This window comes from Populus euphratica, unplaced genomic scaffold (assembly GCF_000495115.2).
Source record: "Populus euphratica unplaced genomic scaffold, PopEup_1.0 scaffold238.1, whole genome shotgun sequence".
NCBI lineage: Eukaryota > Viridiplantae > Streptophyta > Magnoliopsida > Malpighiales > Salicaceae > Populus > Populus euphratica.
The window spans coordinates 130400-148679 of record NW_011499989.1 but is presented as its reverse complement, the minus strand read 5'-3'; the positions used below and the strand labels follow the sequence as shown (position 1 = coordinate 148679).

General features: G+C 31.9%; 3 protein-coding genes and 1 long non-coding RNA gene across 8 annotated transcripts in view; 2 read left to right on the top strand and 2 right to left on the bottom strand.

The window, feature by feature from the left end:
* The first annotated feature begins 1148 nt into the window (after window positions 1-1148).
* LOC105140262 (uncharacterized) lies at window positions 1149-4997 on the top strand. 2 transcript variants are annotated; one of them, XM_011047021.1, is made up of 4 exons: window positions 1149-1620; window positions 2698-3581; window positions 3681-3779; window positions 4692-4997. In XM_011047021.1, exons 1-3 carry the CDS (start codon window positions 1527-1529, stop codon window positions 3771-3773), a joined length of 1071 nt encoding a protein of 356 aa, XP_011045323.1. In that variant the 5' UTR covers window positions 1149-1526; the 3' UTR covers window positions 3774-3779; window positions 4692-4997. The 2 variants fall into 2 exon arrangements, with proteins under 2 accessions (XP_011045323.1, XP_011045324.1); XM_011047022.1 differs by lacking the exon at window positions 1149-1620 and adding an exon at window positions 1668-1856.
* The window catches only part of LOC105140264 (vacuolar protein sorting-associated protein 29-like), an 18390-nt gene continuing 1664 nt past the window's right edge, over window positions 1555-18280 (bottom strand). The window contains exons 3-4 of one of the 3 annotated variants that reach the window (XM_011047026.1): window positions 17688-18023; window positions 1555-1577 (exon numbers count right to left, since the gene is read on the bottom strand). In XM_011047026.1, coding sequence (XP_011045328.1) covers window positions 17718-18023 — 306 coding nt within the window. In that variant the 3' untranslated portion in view covers window positions 1555-1577; window positions 17688-17717. The other 2 variants (XR_845158.1, XM_011047025.1) reach the window with 2 other exon arrangements.
* On the top strand, window positions 1863-2553 carry LOC105140261 (uncharacterized). Its single transcript, XR_845156.1, has 2 exons — window positions 1863-2434; window positions 2495-2553. It is a non-coding gene; the product is annotated as an uncharacterized LOC105140261 (long non-coding RNA).
* Window positions 5417-6812, bottom strand: LOC105140263 (uncharacterized). Of its 2 annotated transcripts, XR_845157.1 has the most exons (5): window positions 6573-6812; window positions 6218-6437; window positions 5956-6001; window positions 5582-5824; window positions 5417-5428 (listed from the first exon to the last, which is right to left on the bottom strand). XR_845157.1 is itself a non-coding variant. In XM_011047023.1 (4 exons), exons 1-4 carry the CDS (start codon window positions 6697-6699, stop codon window positions 5732-5734), a joined length of 486 nt encoding a protein of 161 aa, XP_011045325.1. In that variant the 5' UTR covers window positions 6700-6812; the 3' UTR covers window positions 5580-5731. The 2 variants fall into 2 exon arrangements, 1 of the variants encoding a protein (XP_011045325.1); XM_011047023.1 differs by lacking the exon at window positions 5417-5428 and having other exon boundaries at window positions 5580-5824.

Here is an 18280-nt window from a genome sequence, read left to right as displayed (position 1 = left end):
AGCTGTAATATAAATAGTAAAAGAATAGTTAAAATAGCTTCCTTTTCTAAAAATATTATTCCTACATATTTATTAAAATACTAAAATTAACAAAGTGGGGCTAATAAAAAATAAATCAATTTAATATAATCATGTAAAAAAAAATGACTTTAAATTCATTAAAGAAAAACTAAAGCATTTTTTTTTCTCTCTCCAGTACAATTGGCTTTTCAAATGATTTTTTTATTGGAACATAAATAGTAAACAAAACTATATTTATTATATTTAAAATATTATAATAACATTTTGATATTTTAAAATAGCATTTTGCTTTGGAAATGCTTTTAAAGCATAGCTTGCCTATGTCACTTATAATAAGTGATAATTCTAGTTCAAGTGATTATGATATATATAAAAAATTAAGAGATAAATGATAAAATAAAAGGATATATATAGAAAATTAAGAAATAAATGATAAAATAAAAGGAGAGATTAGAAGATAAAAAATGATGGATTACACAAAGACCAAAATTTATAAGGCTTGATTGGATCTCAATTTAATTATTGACTCTATCGTGATATTAAAAATATAGTTAGATATTTGTATATTTAATTTTATAGTTTTTGATTTGGTCTTGATCCAATCAAATCAAAAAAAATTTTGGAAATACTTTTAAAAATAGTATTTTGTTTTGAAAATGCTTTTGAAAATAGATTGTTTATGTCACTTATAGTAAATGATAATTCTAATTGAAGTGATTATAACATATATAAAAAAATAAGAGATAAATAATAAAATAAAATAAAATTAGGAGATAAAAATTGATAAATTACACAAAAACCAAACTTTTTAAGGTTTTATCGGGTCTTGATCCAACTATCAACTCAATTATAATGTTAAAAGTATGATTAGACTAATGCATATTTAATCTTGTAATCTTTAATTTGATTTTGATGTAATCAAGCCAAACAAATTTTTTTTCATGTATTATCACTAATGATATAATTTCCACAAAATTTTGAATTATCTGGCTCCAAATCTAGGAAAAGAAGGGTTCATGTTAATGTGCAGGAATTTTCTTTTTTTTTTTAAATAAAAAAAAGAAAGAGAAAAAAATTGCCAAATCAGTGAAGTCTCATTACGGAAAAGAAGAAAAAGCAAAGCAAAGCAAAAAGACTCAAAGGAACGCATAGACAGAGGGAGATTGAAGAACACAGAATCTTAAAAAAAACACGCACAAACTTCCACTTATGACGCTTTAAATGAAGATTTTCTATTTTAAAAATAATCTTAAAATCCACAAATAAATAGATCTTCTTCACGAGCCTCTACCTCTCTACCTATACCTGTCAGACCTTACCTGTACCAAGTGCTATTTTTGGTGCTTTACAGTTTGTACTGTACATACAAAGCCTAGAGCGAGAGAGGCTACAGGGAGACAGCCCACGATCTATGCATCTTCCTTTTTCTTTTTCTTTTTTCCGGGTTTGACAGCCCCACAAGAAATAGATTTTTGAGTTATTAAGGGCTAAAGCTAAAATCAATCATGCCATCAGGTGCTAAGAAGAGGAAAGCTGCCAGGAAAAAGAAGGAAAAGGAGGTCAGCGACAACTCTTCAATCAGCAGCAACAATCCTCAAGGTTTTTTTAAAGAAAAAGGAAAAGAGAAAAAAGATGTTTAAAGGGTTTTCACTTTGAGTACAACCACCCATCACTTGCCACTCTGTCACTCAATTATACACTCACTTACTGGCCTTTTTTTAAATTTTTGTTTGATAAGCTATTTGAATTTGAGTCATGGGTTCTTGTTGATAAGTCTTGTTTTGATTGCGTTTGAGTGGATTGGTGTATTTCTCTGTGCAATTTTGTAGTAATGGGTACTTTATAATGGCACTTTGATTTTGTAGTTTTGGTGTTTTTGTGGATTTTGGGTTAATGGGTGTGTGTTGACATCGTTTGTTGATCGAGTTTTTTTAGGTTTTTTTCACCTACTGATTTTGGTGTTTTTGCCAATTTGGTTAATGGGTATCCTTTTCATGTCCTTCTTTTAGCTTTGCTCTGATTGGATTCTTGGTGGTTATTTTATTTTTAGGGTATTTGGATTAGATTCATTTGTTTATGTTTCATGTTTTTCTTGATCTGATGGGAATTGTGTGGTGGTGGTTTATTTTTTTTCCCGAGGTTTTGGTCTTAAGAATTTGCTTAGAGATTTTGATTGTGATGGTTTAACTAACTTACAGGCCCATGCATGTTTAACTCCCTTCAAATTTGGTTAAGTTTAGCATATCAACTCAATTTACATTTGTTGATGTTCCTTGTTTCTCTTGAACATTGTTGCGATGTAGTTGAAATGTTTGCCTCCCACTTAATTATCATGCCATTCTGTTTGGCGCACGTTTTAAGTTTGTTTTAATCAATTTGGTTTCATGTTAGTAACAAAGTTAGTTGATCTCTTATCAGTTGCTTGATTCGATGCATCCAATCCATTACTGAGTGCTCTCCTACTTTTCATCACATCAGTTGCTTGAAAGTGATGCGATTTCTTTTGCTTGATTAGATGCATCCAATCCATCACTGAGTGCTCTCCTACTTTTCATCACATAATGATATTGATTCAATGAGCATATCTTTGTTAGTTTTTTTGTCCTTAAATTTGATTAAAATTCGGTTCTTTAACCATTTTCTGACTGGAACTTGTGATTTTGTCAATGGTTTTAGGAAATGGTGATCCAAAAAGCTCTGATGAGAGAGAGAATGATGGTGGTGAGATTGTTTCCCCTGTATCACTGGACCAACATAACCACCAGCATCCATTTAATGAGGGTAATGGAGAATCTGAGAAAGGAGGCCCATCACCTGCCGATTCATTTGCCCACCAGAACAAGCCCATGGAGGGAGTCCCTGGGGATGCAGAAGGAAGCCATAAAGTTGAACTAGAGGACAACAGTGCTATTAAAATTGAGAGAGAAGTGAGCTCTGAGCAAAATGTGGAAAGTAAAGATATTAATGAGTATGTTGATTGTCCAAAGGAATCTCATGGTGAAGATGATGGGAGCTCTAGCAGTAGTAGTTCCAGCAATGAGTCTCAAGTTTTTGAGAAGAAATCAAAGGAAGCCAATGATGATGAGGACAAGGAATTTGGTTCTTTTCCTAAAGAGGTGAAGCAGATCCCTGAAAATGAGAAACCAGTCAAGGAAGTTAATAATAATTCAGTCTTGGAAACTGCTTCAGCTGTTTATTTGGTGAATCCTGTGGTGCCCATTTCCGAGACAGTGAAATTTGATATGGAGAGTGCTCAAGTTGAAAATTCAGAGGTTCTGGAAGTGGTTGAATCTGGTTTTGAGGAAAATGAGGACAGATTGTTGCCTATATCCAATGAGGTTGTTGAAGTTTCACCAGCTATTGTGGTGCCAAAGAAAAATGAAGATAAAGTTTTTCCCATCTCAAATGAGAATGTTGGGGCATCTTCAAGTGTGGTTGGTTCTTCTGTATATGGAAATTTAGGGAAAACAATGGCATCATCAGGCAGTCATTCCACTGAAACTGGTAATAGTGCAGACAAAAACAAAGACACCGATGCTCTTGAAAGCACTGAAAACCAGGTTTGTTTCTTCTTGATTGTGATTTGATCTATCATTCTTTTTCTTGAATATGTTGCGCTAACAATTGAATATGCTCTGTGTTGCTGAATTTGTCTGCAGCTTCTTCTTGCTTCTGCTCCACAAGTAGCAGAAAGAACATCTTGTTTGAGTTGCTGTGGTTTATTTGATGTTTTTACAGGCACCAATAGATAATTTCAGGTTAGTATTGCCTCAATTTAAATCAGAATGACTTGGATTGGATATCGAGATCTTGTATATATACTGCAAATAGATATGCCTAGTGACTTTCAGGTACCATTTTGTTGTGATCTGTTTTGATGCCCTGTTGTGCCCCCATTTTTCATGTGTTTTGTAGATATGTTATTTATTAAAAATTCAAATAATGCATTGCAAATCATAGAGCCTCAATTTCAATTTGTTTGGTTGTGGGTCTTAGCAGTTTTGTGAAGCACATGCAAGCTCATAAATTTACTAATCTAGGGATTCCTTTTACTTTTTTGGTCATATAGGCATTACTTTTACTCCTCTCTTTCAACATTATGGCAGAACTCTCAAGAAATCTGAATCATTATAAAGATAATTCTTTCATGAGTCGGTTTTAATGGGGCTGGTAAATTGGAGCTGGTGCCTATTTGTGCCAGATCACTTAGGAATAGTATAAATTCTCTGCTGTAGAAAATCCAGGGATTTTTTTGGGCAACTTATTTTATTTTTTAATTTTTTATAAATTTTTTTTGAGTTGTTGAAAATGCAAATTCCAGCTTATTTTGAGTTATCCCTTTCCCTCTTCTTTTTCTTTCTTTGAGTTATGAAAAAAAGAAGCAAATTTGAAAAGATTCTTAACTGAAAATACCAATTACGAGGTGCTTGCCCTTCTAAACTTTTCAGATCAGTAATGTTTAACAGATTCTTTTCACTGGATTCGTTTTCTATTCATATTTTGATTTGGTTGAACTATGTTTGAAGGCTTTTGGTTTTTGTGCTTTGCACAAGGCCTTGGTTCAACAACTCTCTAGAACTATGATTTTTGCACATTTCCATATGGCTGTTGTCTTTTCTTTATATGTTGTGCGGTATAAATTTATAGCTCCCCCCATACATCTATTGCAGAAGCAAGCGCGAGCTTCAGGAAGCTGTCCGTGAGCTGGGAGTCTGAGAAGGATTTGGTTTGTAGTAGTTTGAGATAACAGGAGTTAGAATCTCTTGGAAAGTTTTCCCCAATAAGTGCAGAAAACCTGTATAGGTAAAACAATTATATAAACTTTGCAAACAGTGAGTTTCAATATTGGGGGGTAGCTTTAGTTTACCAACCCTAAGCCTCATTTTCTCGTTGATTTTTGATTGTGTCAGTATACCGGGTGTTGTATGTTGTTCATTTTTTACCAGATTGATGATATGAAACTCACCATTCCAGTATGAGAACAGTGTTTTTCTCCTTCCCCCCTTTCCTTTCTTGACTCTTGTCCTCGTATTTTTATTACTAGCTGAATTGTGTGACTCATTTACATCTTCTTTTTTTCCCCTTAAAAAAAAAAATTTCAGCAATTCTACCTTTTCTCAAGCATGTCATCAGCTGTGCCCTCTGGAATATATGCTATGGATGCCATATCTTTGCTTTTCTTTTCGCAAGTTACAGTGGGCATTAGAAGTCTAAAGAATGCCTATTCATGGTAGGTAGAGATTCATGGTGTTCGAGTATGTACGAGAATGATAAAAGCTTGTTTTTTAAAATAATATTTTTATATTTTTTTTAAAAAAATATATATATAGTTCACGGTATCCCATTGACAATAAATAAATAAAAAATAATAATGACAAAAACTATCTATATATAAAATCATCAATACCTAGATAAGGGCGCCTCAGGAACCACAAAATAAAAAATAAAAAAAGTTGCAGAAAACGATGATCAAAACCACGTGCACTAAGAGGAGCAAATAGTAATTGAGTGATTAATAATTAACAACAAGAGACCGTAAAATGAAAATATGATTTTGGACACCATTTCCTTTGTTATTTGTTCATAAAAATCCAATCAAATCACATGGAAAAACATCAATCTGCTTACAGCCCCAAAGAGCTGGGAAATTAAAAAAAAAAACATTGAAAACACACCAAGCATGCATAAATTAAAGGGACTATGAATTCTTTCAAGCTCTTCCACTTGATGAGGCGCCATGGATGGCTGCTATGTATAGAAGCTGCGTAGCAGAAAGTATGATCATAAATGCTTCCATGGTTCTCTGCAGAGAGATGATTACTTGTGTTCAAATTCTTGAACATGATTATACGTAAAACTAAATTCTTGGCTAATTAATCTAACACAGCAGTAGTGGAGTCAAAGAAATCTGATAAAGCTGTTTATCATTCTTACCAGGCGGGCGTTCCTGATAGATAGCTCAATTTCTTTGCTGGCAAAGCTGCGCAAATTTTGTTGCCAGTCAGTAATCAACATGGCAAGAAGAAACATATATATCTTTTTTTTTTTTTTTTCCGTTTTGAATGTAAATAGAGCCTTTTAATCTGTCTTAAGAAAAACACTTTCTTTGACCTCAATCATGGAACTATTTTGATAGTTAATTGCTAAAATAGTTGCTGAGAGGGAGGGCAAAGGCTGATGGATGGTGGTTGCTTACCCCATGGCTAGAAGAGTGAGAGCCCAAGCAATGGCAGCAGCGGAGGCGGCGGATGGCATGCTATCTCTGTGCCAAGAGCGAATGTGATTAAGACCAACAATGGCCGAGGCAACACCAACAACTCCGGCAATCAAAGAGAATGTCACGAAGAACCCAGTGGCAGCATTTCCCATCGGGAAGAAAATGGGAGAGAAATGTGCTGGAAGGTCATACCCAGGTCCTGAAATTAAGTTGTACGTGACATAATTACGGCATAGACCACGCTAGCAGAAGACAATATATAGCAAGCAGTGCATGATTATCAGTGAAGGAAGACAAAAACAGAGAGAGTGAAGGCGGGGAGAGGGTGATTTACCGATGATGAAGCCATAATCAATGGCTCTATTCATAGCCCAACCGCCAATGCCTAAAACGATGATATACATGATAAGATTTAAGACTAAAAGCAGCAAGGCAACAGGTTTCATCTGCTCGGAGGCCATTCTTGTGCTGTAAACTGAACTATGTGAAAGGACGAAAGGGATTTGGAGTTATTTTATTTTCCCGAGGGCTCCAAAAAGATTCAATTCATAAAAGACTAAGAAAGTACGAGTGTTTAGGGTCAGAAGATGTGTTATTTATAAATGGCATTATGGTTCTTTGCTTGTTAAGCCTGCGGTTCGAGAACTTAGTGGGGGTTGAGGATGCTTTATGTTCAAGGCAACCCTCCAGAATCACAATATTCTTACTTGGTTTGCATTTTTATCTAATTCTTTGCAAGAGGCACTTTCCTACCATTTTAGCTGTTGTTCGGAGGAAAAGTGATATTCTGTGCCAGGCGGTGGTGTCCAAATCCGATTACTTGTACACCTCGCTCTTTTTTTTTTTTCTTCTAAAAACAAATAAACTTCGATCTTCAAACTTTATATGGTATGTGATATAACAAACCTCCTATTAAAATTGTGGAATTTGGGAGATGTACTTTCTGAAAAGAATAGAGGTTATTTTATTGAAATGAATTGAATTGAAATTAAGTAACCGAGGACTTGATTGCAATATCTAAGACAGAAAAATGAATTTTTATCTATTTAACCTTATTTATAATAGAACTGGTTAATATTTTATTTGAATTTTAAAAGACTATTCTTGATTATTGAATCTGATTTGGGGTCCTTGATTTGTTGAAGACTAATTCCTTACTAGTTCAAACGTTGTTGTTTTCCCTTACACAAATATATAGTTCAACTTGTGTGTTTACCATGTAAGGATCTCTGAACATTGACCGTCCAATTTTCTTCATCTGCATTGTTTGTTTATAACATTAAGCATCAACCATCCACGTTTCTAGTATTAACCCGAGGTAGCATTTTGACTGTTCACTTTCTATTTTCTTTTCACCTATTTGTCTTGCCCGATCAAATTTCTTTTAAAGGTAAAAATAATCATAATTCTTTGTTTTTCCAAGAAGAAATGATGTCATGAAATTAATCAATACCTTCGATCCTCAAACATGTTGCAACTTCATCTCCCTCAAAAAACCTTGCCTTTAAGGTGAGGGTATATGTTATTTAAATGTTATTCTTCTACCCACATAACATCCTTTAGGCTTTGTCTTTCCTATTAAGCTAACAACTCCTTCTTGGCTTTTTTTTAAACATTTTTCTCTTGATTCTTCAAGATCTCCACTAGTTCTAGTTGCGGAGTTCCTTCTAGCCTAAACAGTGAGAGTTCAGGTTCGGGAGTCATATACTTTTCAATTTTCTTCTTTAATAAAAAGACATCGAACATGGACTAAACCCTTGCATCTTATGAAAGCTCGAGATGGTAAGCTACTCGACTGATTCTTTTAATTACTTTGAGTGGGTTGTAGTACTTATGAGCTAACTTTAGTTTCTTTCTCTAATATATAATGGATTGGCTGTTTGGATGGAGTTTGAGGTAAGTCTAGTCACTTTCTTCTCGTTTTGTGCTCTTGCATTTTGAATTTGTTTGTTTCTTTTGTTGTTCTTGTGCCACAATTAAATTGCTTTTGATCATTTGTAATATCTTTATGTGATCCTTGATATGTTTTTTTCCATTGCCTCATTATGGTGTAATTCCTGGTACATAATTGATTAAGGATAGTGGAGAATAACCATATAGGACTTCAAACTAAGTAGTTTTTAGGGAAGTATGAAAATTGATGTTATACCACCATTCGAGCATAAGTAGCCACCGAGACCAACTTGTAGGATTGTCCCCCGCAAAACAATATAAGTACCCTACTAAAGTTTTACTAGTGTCTTCAGTTTAGCTGTTTGTCTGTGGGTAACAAGTAGTAGATAAGTGCAGTTTAACCTTTTAAACTTTGAACAATTCTTGTCACTATCTGCTTATAAGAGTAGGATCTCTATTTATGATAATACTTTATGGTAGTCCATGTAACTTGAAACACGTTGTGCAAATACTTGTGTTACTTAAATTGTTGTGTAAGGATAAACCATGATTATAAAATGTGTATATTTGAACAATCTGTCAACTACCACTAGGATAATAGAATAATTGTTTGAGATAGGTAAACCCTTTATGAAATCCATAGACATAGAAAACCAGGGCCTTTTAAAAACAGATAGTGGCTATAATAACTTAGAATGCTTAGTGTTCTCAACCTTGTTTCTTTAGCAAGTATCATACTAGGTGATGTAACTCTTTATATCAGCTTTCACCCACACCCAAAAAAATTCTTCCTTGCCCGTCTTAAGGTTTTTTCATACCTAGAATGACTAGCTATAAAGCTGTTATATATGTAGTGAAAAATATCCTTCTTAAAGGAACATTTCTTATTGATGTATATTCTTTTTTTGTATAAGAAAATTTCATCCTTCAGCTGGTATTTCAGACTTTCCACTTTGCCCTTGTTCATTAACTGTAATAGTTGTTGGATCTATAAGTTAATATAGCTCTCCTTAAGCTTCCTAGCCCAATTAGCAATAAACATAATAATAGCCTATATGTCCTTTTGATCTTCCCTTTCTAATCCCTAAGGCAAAGCATCGACTATCATATTTTCATTACTAGATCGATATTCCACTATCAAATCATAACCAAGAAGCTTGGAAATCCATTTTTATTATGCAGGGCTTTCCACCTTTTGTTCTAAAATATACTTTTAAACTATGTTGGTCATTCTTGATCTTAAAAGATTGCCTTTATAATTAAGAATGTCATTTCTAAACTGCTAATACAATGGTTAGGAGCTCCTTTTCATAGGTTGATAAAGTTAGTTCTCTTCCTTTCTAACCTTTACTATAGTATGTAATATGCCTTCCCTTCTGCATTAGAATAGCCCCAACTCCCATTTTAAAAGCATTACATTCAATTGTGAAATATCTTGTGAAGTTAGGTAAAGCTAGTAATATTAGGGTTAGTGATTACTTCTTTAAGTTTAATAAAAGCCTCGAAATTATTTCTAGAAAAGTTTTATTTTTTCAAAAAAATAATTATTTGAGATTAGATTGTACAATTTCAAATCAAGTTTTAATGGTTAAACACTTGAAATTATAGATTCAATTGATTGTGGTGGCAATACCTTAATTTTTGGTCTCCAACTACTTATTGATTCTTCCTGAAAATAAATCATTTGCAAGTTTTTAGATTCATTAAACTCATTTTCACTAGAAGTAGTTTCAAATTGATTGAAAACAAATTTTTCAATAAAATTTACTTGCTGTAAATCATGATCATCTCTATGTTACTTGAAAATGTTAAAAACATTCATTTTCAATATCATGTATCCAAATGATAACTTCATCACTCCATTTCTATAATTAATCAATACATTAAAAGCTATAAAAAATAATTTTTTTTAAATAATAAAAATCAAATTACATGCTTTAACATGTTGTATATCCAAAATAATAAAATCCATAAGATAAATGAGTTTATCAACTTATACTAACACATCTTCAACTGCTCTTATAGACATTTTTATAGATTTGTTAGTATGTAAAAGAGTTACAAAAGTTGGTATAACTCACCTGGATTGAGATTTTATAAAATTGAATATTGAAGTAAATTCACATTAGCTTCAAGATCAAGATTTTCTCTTATAAAGCATAAAATTATAGGACAAACAAAATCTTTATATTTTAAAGAATTTTTTTTTTAAAGAATTACACTTGTTCAACTAAAAGACTTTGTTTTTAACATTCAATTGTCTTTTTATGGTGAACAAGTTCTTTAAAAAATTTGGCATAAAAGGATACTTACTTAATAGTGTCCAACAAATATATATTGGTCTTTACTTGTTTGAAAATTTCAAAGAATTCAAAATTGTTATTCACTTTCCTTTGATTAGTTATGGCATGAGAAAATAGAAGTACTAATGAGGAATCAATCTTTTCTTTGAAATGTTTAGGTTCAACATCTTTTTTATCCTCAAAGATTGTCACAAGTGATAAGCAAATTATTGAGAATGTCAAGGAAAATGACAAAGAAGATAAAGTTGAAAATGATAGTTCTATATTAAAGTCTGTCTTGCATAATGATGCACTCAAAATAATAATTACATATTAAATAATTTTATCTTGCAATATGAGGACACTGCATTAGAATTACTTAATATACTAAAAAAAGTTGGAGAAGAGATCCAAGGAGACATCAATTTTAAAAGAAAACATGTAAATTAGAGGCATATTTTACAAAGACCTCTTAATTGAGTTGCCTATTAATAAAATTATGATGTATAAAGAGATTATTAGTTTATATATCAAGTTGGACAAATGTGTTTTTTAATATATTTTCTTATAAATTTAACAAATTATTAATTTATCACATTGGCCTAGTTATTCGAATTTGAATGCAAAATTAAGAGGTGTATCCTATACTTTTTATTATTCATGAAAGTTGTCATAACTCAATTTCGACCTTCTTTTTCAATATATTTTTCAAAAATCCAAAAAAAAGGAGAAAATAATTTTAAAAAATCCAAAAAATATATTTTCAATGCATTTGTGTCATTTTCATAATTTTCAATGTCTTTTTGAAAATTCTAAAATCCAAAAATATGTTTTCACCGTATTTAGTTATTAAATAGTGCATTCCAAAATCATTGATAAGTTTTTCTCATCGAATTGATGTTGATGTTATTTTTTTGTTTTTCTAAAAAAAATAATAAAAAATAAAAAATAAGAGAAATAAAAAAAGGAGTAAAATGGATAAAGAGGCCAAAGGCATAGAGGAAAATAAGGGACCAAAATAAAATCAAGTTTCTCGAAGACCAAGAAATTAAAAAGAAGATGATAAAAAATTTTGTTTATAATTCTAAAGGAATCTTGTAAAAGAAGGAGGCCACCATTTGATTATAAAAAAAACCCCTCAGCTTCCATCTTATTCTCTCATTCTAAAAACAAATAGAAAAACCCTTATCTCATTTTCTTAGAAGCTGAAGCTTTAGTCGCCACTTTCACTTTAAAAAATCCTTAACCTTTCTCATCTTTCACAGACCAACCCTTCATCTTCAAGTGGTTGACCAACCTTTATATGATTTTCCATTACACTTTAAACCTCGTATACTTAAGAAAAACCAAAACCCAATATCTCTTTTGCCTTCCCATACACCATTTTAACCATTATTGTCGGTTCACATTCTAACCATACATGGTCTCTCTCTCACAATCCTAAAATAAATAGACCCCTTAACTTCCTTTTTACACCCAAGACCCCCACCACAACCACTCGTCTTGCAACCTATTTTTGTCACCATCATGAGCTAAGACAAACCATTATACCAATATCAAGACCAAATAGACCTTCATCTCTCAAAATGGCAACCCCTCTTTATGCAACTCCAACAACCGAACAAAACTAACAATAGCTCCTTCAACTTGTCACTAACAACAGCAAGCAAGATGCCACCACTAAACCATAATACTAGCAACAAATGACAACATCTAGACTTGTTGGAGAAGAGATAATGGATGAAGAAAAAAAAGCCTTAAAGAGAGAGATTGAAACTTTCTTGGGCCTAATCTCCTTTCTTAGTTGGAAATGCACCCCATAACTAGTACTAATATGAAGAGAATTGGCCTATTCAATTTATAAGGTTACTATTTTCAACAAGTGGCGGTATGTGAATTCACACGCTAGTAGTGATGGTGCGTGGATCACATGCGCTGCCACTATTTCAAAAAGTTTTGATATAGTTCTCGTGGTTCTTAAAAGAAGGGTTTATATTTTAATTCAGATAAAAAATAATGTATAACATTTAACCATAAAGAATTATACAATGTTTTTATAAATTTTCTCAAGAAAAATCCCTAGTGCAATTGTCATTCTATCACTACCCGACATCACGATAACCTTAAAAAGATGAGAGAAAAAAGATATTTTATGGCATCTTATTCTTAGAGGAGAAATGTATTGCTTAAGAAGTTACTATCTAGTATTATAGTTACTAAAAACCCTAGCTAGTCAATATAAATGATATGGCATGAGACTAGTTACATTAAAGGGAAGATACTATCACCCATAAAGTATCTTATCTGAGATAGGATAAATTGTTGGTTTTGTTATAAATTATTAAAAGTTTGTTGTGTTATGTTATTGATGGCCTATCTATAATATTCCTAACTTTGACATCAATGAATATTCAAATAAAAATACTTCATACTCTAGCATTAATAAGTATCACATGAATATTCATGATTATTGTTAATGACTATTAGACTAAAAATGTTAATCTCAATTTTGAAACTGGTGAGTATTAATATTCCTTTTGACTATGGTGTCAAAGAATATTGAAGATAATACTGCCAATATTACTCATAAATAATATTCCTGATTTTGATATCAATAAATATTTTTAAATTGTAATTTTCTATTTGTTGGAGATATAAGAATTATTTTATTATTTTTTAATATTCAAGGTAACATCTCTAGTGAGCCCATTTATTATGAACAATTTTAGATTGAATTCTAAAATGGATGTTGGATCCACAAGGATGACAAAAAAAAAGGGCTTTGGCCTAAAACCAATTCTAAATATCCACCTTCAAATCAAACGAACTCAATTTATAACCATTGCATCATAATATTCACAATGCATTTAACAAGTATTTAAATTTAGTCATTTCATCATAAGTCCTAAAATTACTAACATGTTGAATTTTTTATGAAAATAAACAATGGAATCATTTATAAAAAAGAAAACATCAATGATCAACAATCCACACAAATTCAAAAACATGTGGAATCATTTATATAAAAAAAAATCAATAATCAACAATCCACACAAATTCAAAAACATGTTAATTTTGTTAAAAAAAAATAAACTAAGGTTTTAAATAGACCATTTGGGATGTGGGGAGCTAAACTGAGTAGTTAAAACTAGGTAAAGGAGCTTTTTGAATCACGAAACGTTTTGGAATAGTGGTGACATGTGTGATCCATGCGGTGCCACCACTACCAGTATATAAATCCACGTGCCACCACTTGTTGGAAGGGGTCACTGATTAGTATTTAAAAGTGCATTTTTATTAAGGTTTTATATCATTATTTTGCACTTGAAGTATCAATAACTCCTTAACTAAAGCATGTTTTATAATAATATATCTAATAATATAAGATACCTTTAATTTATGGTAAATATTCATTTTAAATGCAGGCCTATCATATAAATAAAAGGATTGATTGATGAATTTAAGAAATGAAATTGAAAGGACAAAAATATGGCTAAACTTAGAAAAGAGATGCGGTGCAGTCCAAACCAGAATACTGTTTGATAATTAGGTCATATTTAGAGTTGTAAATCTCAGATTTAGATCTACTTTATATGGATGGAAAGGTAAGACATAGGCCTACAACTTTCATATGGAGCCTAAAATCTACAAATGCCATTTTCAAGTTCAAATTGGAGCAATAACAAAGAAGTCCGAATATGTCCTTCAGCCCGAGCATTGTTCAGTGTTTGGCCCATATCTGGAGTTCTAGAAGTCCAAATAACCTGAAGTTCGTACACAAGAATGCTAAGACAATTTCCTACAACTTTCATGTTTTCAAGTGGTTCCACTTTTGACGTTAGCAATGACGTTCTGGGCAGACAAGAGAAGATAAGGATTGTCACTAAGTTAAGAGTTGGTCACCCACTCATCAATTAGTTATCAAATCAATAGTTCTCAATTTTGGCTTATAAAAAAAGACATTTGCCATGCATTTAGGCATCTTGGTCCCTTTCCATCCATATAAAAAGATAAGGATTCTCACCAAGTCAAGAGTTGGTCACCCACTCATCAATTAGTCATCAAATCAATAGTTTCCAATTTTAGCCTATAAAAGGAGGCATTTGCCATGCATTTAGGTTCTCCATGGTCCTTTTTTCATTAATATCAAGTTTATACCTTTCAATTCCTTTCCTTTACTTAGTTAACTTTTATCTTATTTATGTTCTTATCTTGTTTATTTATTTATTTTTCTTTAATTGTTTAGTTAAGTTTATTATGTCAAGGTGAAAATGTTACACTAATGGTGTAAGAATAAGTATAATATAAACTTAACATGAACTTTAATATTTGATACTAACATGTTTTGTGTTATCTTGTTCACTTTTTAATACTTTGCTTGTCAAATGACTAATTTAGATTTATATTGTATAACACTTGGTACATCAAATGCTTGGCACTTTCATAGCCCATACTGTATGGTATAACTTGAGCTATGAAAGGAACTTGATTTGTTGTTAACATAAGTTATAATCATGAATACCTGAAGAGATTTACAAGTATTAGCATTAATCGAATAGGATAACTAATATAATCATGTTAACAATTTATAATCTGATTTGAACCTTCTTTGTGTATAGTTTCCAATTGAATAATAAGAGTTTATACTATACTTGTTTAACATACTATTAGTGGATCCTCTAACCTTGACATTTGTTATTATCATTGTTTAATCCTTACATTAATATTTCATCTCAAAGTTCTCATCATCTTTATTATTATTATTATTTTTATTGTTGTTGTTGTTGTTGTTGTTGTTGTATTATTATTATCATCTATAATTTATATAATTAACCTTCTTGTGGTTCGACTCCGATCTTGCCGGGTTATTTATTACTTTAACACTCCTGCACTTGGAAGAAAATATCAATCTTTTAGTCGTGTCAGTCACCTATTGGATTGGGCAAGCCTTTTTCTTTTTTACACACCAGTAAAGGTAATTAGGTGCACCTCTACCCAAGAAAGGAGATCGAGCTTAAAGAAGTTCTAATCTTTCTCTTTATTGGCTTTCTTTTTTTGTTAATTTTTTTTCCTCCAATAGTTTTAAATGTTTTTATTTGTTATTGGTATGGTGGTTCTATGGTGGTGTCTTGCTTCTTGTTGTCATTGTCAAGTTAGAGGAGCTGTTTTTGGCATTGTTAGGTGGCTAGAGCTATATGATAAGGGACTATCATTTTAAGAGAGGGAGGTCTATTTGGTCTTATTGTTGGTATGGTGGTCTGTTTAAGGTAGTGATGGTAAGAGAAATGTGTTGCACAATGGGTGGATATGGTGGATGTCTCAAGTGTGAGGAAGAAGTCAAGGGGTCTATTTTTTTATTAAAATTATAAGAGAGATACCATATGTTAATGAAAAATGATATGTCAATTGTGGTAAAAATGGTGTAAAAAATAGCAAAAAAGCACTAGGTTTTAGTTTTCCTTGTGTTTGTGAGGGCTAAAGTGTGAGGGAAGGTTGGACAACCATCAAAAGGTAAAAGGTTAGCCTATAAAAGATGAAAGGTAATATTTTTTTTAGAGTGAGAGTGGCGACTAAACTTCAATTGCTAAGAAAAATAGTTAGGATTTTTATATGTATATTTAGAAGAAGAGAATAAGATGGAGACTATCGGTTTTTTTAATCAAATGGTGTCCTCCCTCTCTTATAAGATTCCTTTAGTATTTCTAAACCAATTTTTTTTTTCAAGTGCTTGATCCCCAACAACTTGATTTGACTTTGGTCGTTCATTTTTTTTCTTTACATCTTTATTTATTTTATTTTATATTTTTGTATTTTGATTTAAAAAAAACAACAACATCAATGTCAATTTAATGAAAAAAACTATCAAAGGTTTTAGAATAAATGCATTAATAGCTAAACACGAAAGCATATTTTTAAATTTTTTTAACAACCATTAAAAATCATGAAAATAGTGCCAATGAGTCAAAAATATATATATTTGAGTTTTTTGTTGTTGTGTTTTTTGCTTTTTATTTGGATTTTTGAAGGGAAACAAAGGATAGAAAAATGGGTTATGATAAAAGTTATCAAAAAATATTCATCACATTGCACAATTGCCAACATTATTTGATCAAAAAGTTATTTCCTCAACTATATGCTTGATTTCCTTTTAAATACGAGGATTAGTAGTATAATGCTTTTAGACTACAAATGAATTCACTCCAAACAAAATTGAATCTCTGAATATGACAGAATATTTAGGTATGCGTGTGAAAAAAAAATTATATAAATGAAAAAATGAGTACAAGTAAGAAAAACTTGCCACATTTTAAGAAAAACATTAAATAACCAATTATGTAAAAACACTTCAATATTAGTTATATGATAGTATAGAAAACCAACATTTTTATTAAAATATAAATTTTTATTATTATTATCAGGTCATTGGAGTGTTTTTACTTTGATTTTAATTTTTATTATAATATCATCACAAATACACACACACACACTGGAGAATTATTATAATATCCTATCACGATTTTGACCAAGTTTAAGATTTGATTTGTAGAGACTTGGTTTAAAAAGATCATCTATGGACTAAATTGTATTTATTGTAAAACATGAGAACCAAGAATAATTTCAATTAAGAACTTATTTGTTAGAAAAATAAAATACAGGGACCAAAATAATTTTTTTTTTAAAAAGTAGGAACAAAAATGTAAAGCAGCAAAATATTGCACTCTGCTGAGACACGTCATTATTTACTGACGTTAATGCCTGGAACCTACTGAAGAGCCAAGCACATTACATGGATAACATGAAGACAAAAGATAGCCACCTACATTAGGGTCATACCTTGATAAGAAGCCAGAATTACCAGGAGCAAAGCCATGAACAGCAACCTCAAGTTCCCCTGACAACAAAGGGGACCGAAGTAATGGAATTTGTTAATTGCACAAGAGAGGAGATGAGGCCATGGAAATCAACTGGATGACAAGGGAGCATGCTTAGAGTTAAACTCGTGGTGTTTAATTGAACTAATTGAAGACCGAGAAGCTACCATAATCACTCCTGCAAATTGAAATACCAAGCTTTTATCAATCAACCATTAGTCATTTGCTTTAGACCACTAAATTTCAGAACCATTCTCTTGATGTTTTAGTTCAATGCTTGGTTCTTCATTGACAATAACTCATAAATGAACCAAAGGCCGCCTCCACTAAAATATGCACAAATAGTGGATCACATATCACTCACATTTCATTTCTAGGAATCCAAATACAATGCCAGGAAAAAAAGAAGAAGCTCTGCTGCTGGCTGCATGTTCAATGAGCAGAATGAGTTGTGGCGGTTGTCTTCTTAAAATCAATCTTGTCGACTTTAACCTCACCATCAATAAGCTCATAAACATAAACCACAACACGTAGGCCATCGATGTCCATGAGGACAAAGCTTGGATTCGCATCATAGGTAATGTTGCTGAAGGCACCAGTGGCCGAGCCTGGGTTTATAACAACACCCCCCTCATGCTTGTAAGCTGTGAATTGATGGGTATGACCAGTCACGAGTATGTCTACATCCAGCTGCCTCTGGAGCATTGCTAGCGAGTCTAAATCCCCCCATGGAACAACCTTTATAGCATCAAACCAAACCAAAACTAGTAACTACAAGATGTAACTTTACAAAAACAACATACGAAACTCATGAAAAGCAGATCATTATCTTAAATCCACAAGGCATTGGCCTTTGCCAGCACACATGGTTTCTCAAGAATACAAATCATTAACCATGGAGCTAGTGGATGTTCCACTCAAGAATAAATAAGGTTGTACTGAAGATGACTGAAATCGATGAGTCAATGGGATTTACAGCAACACAAGAAAGAGTG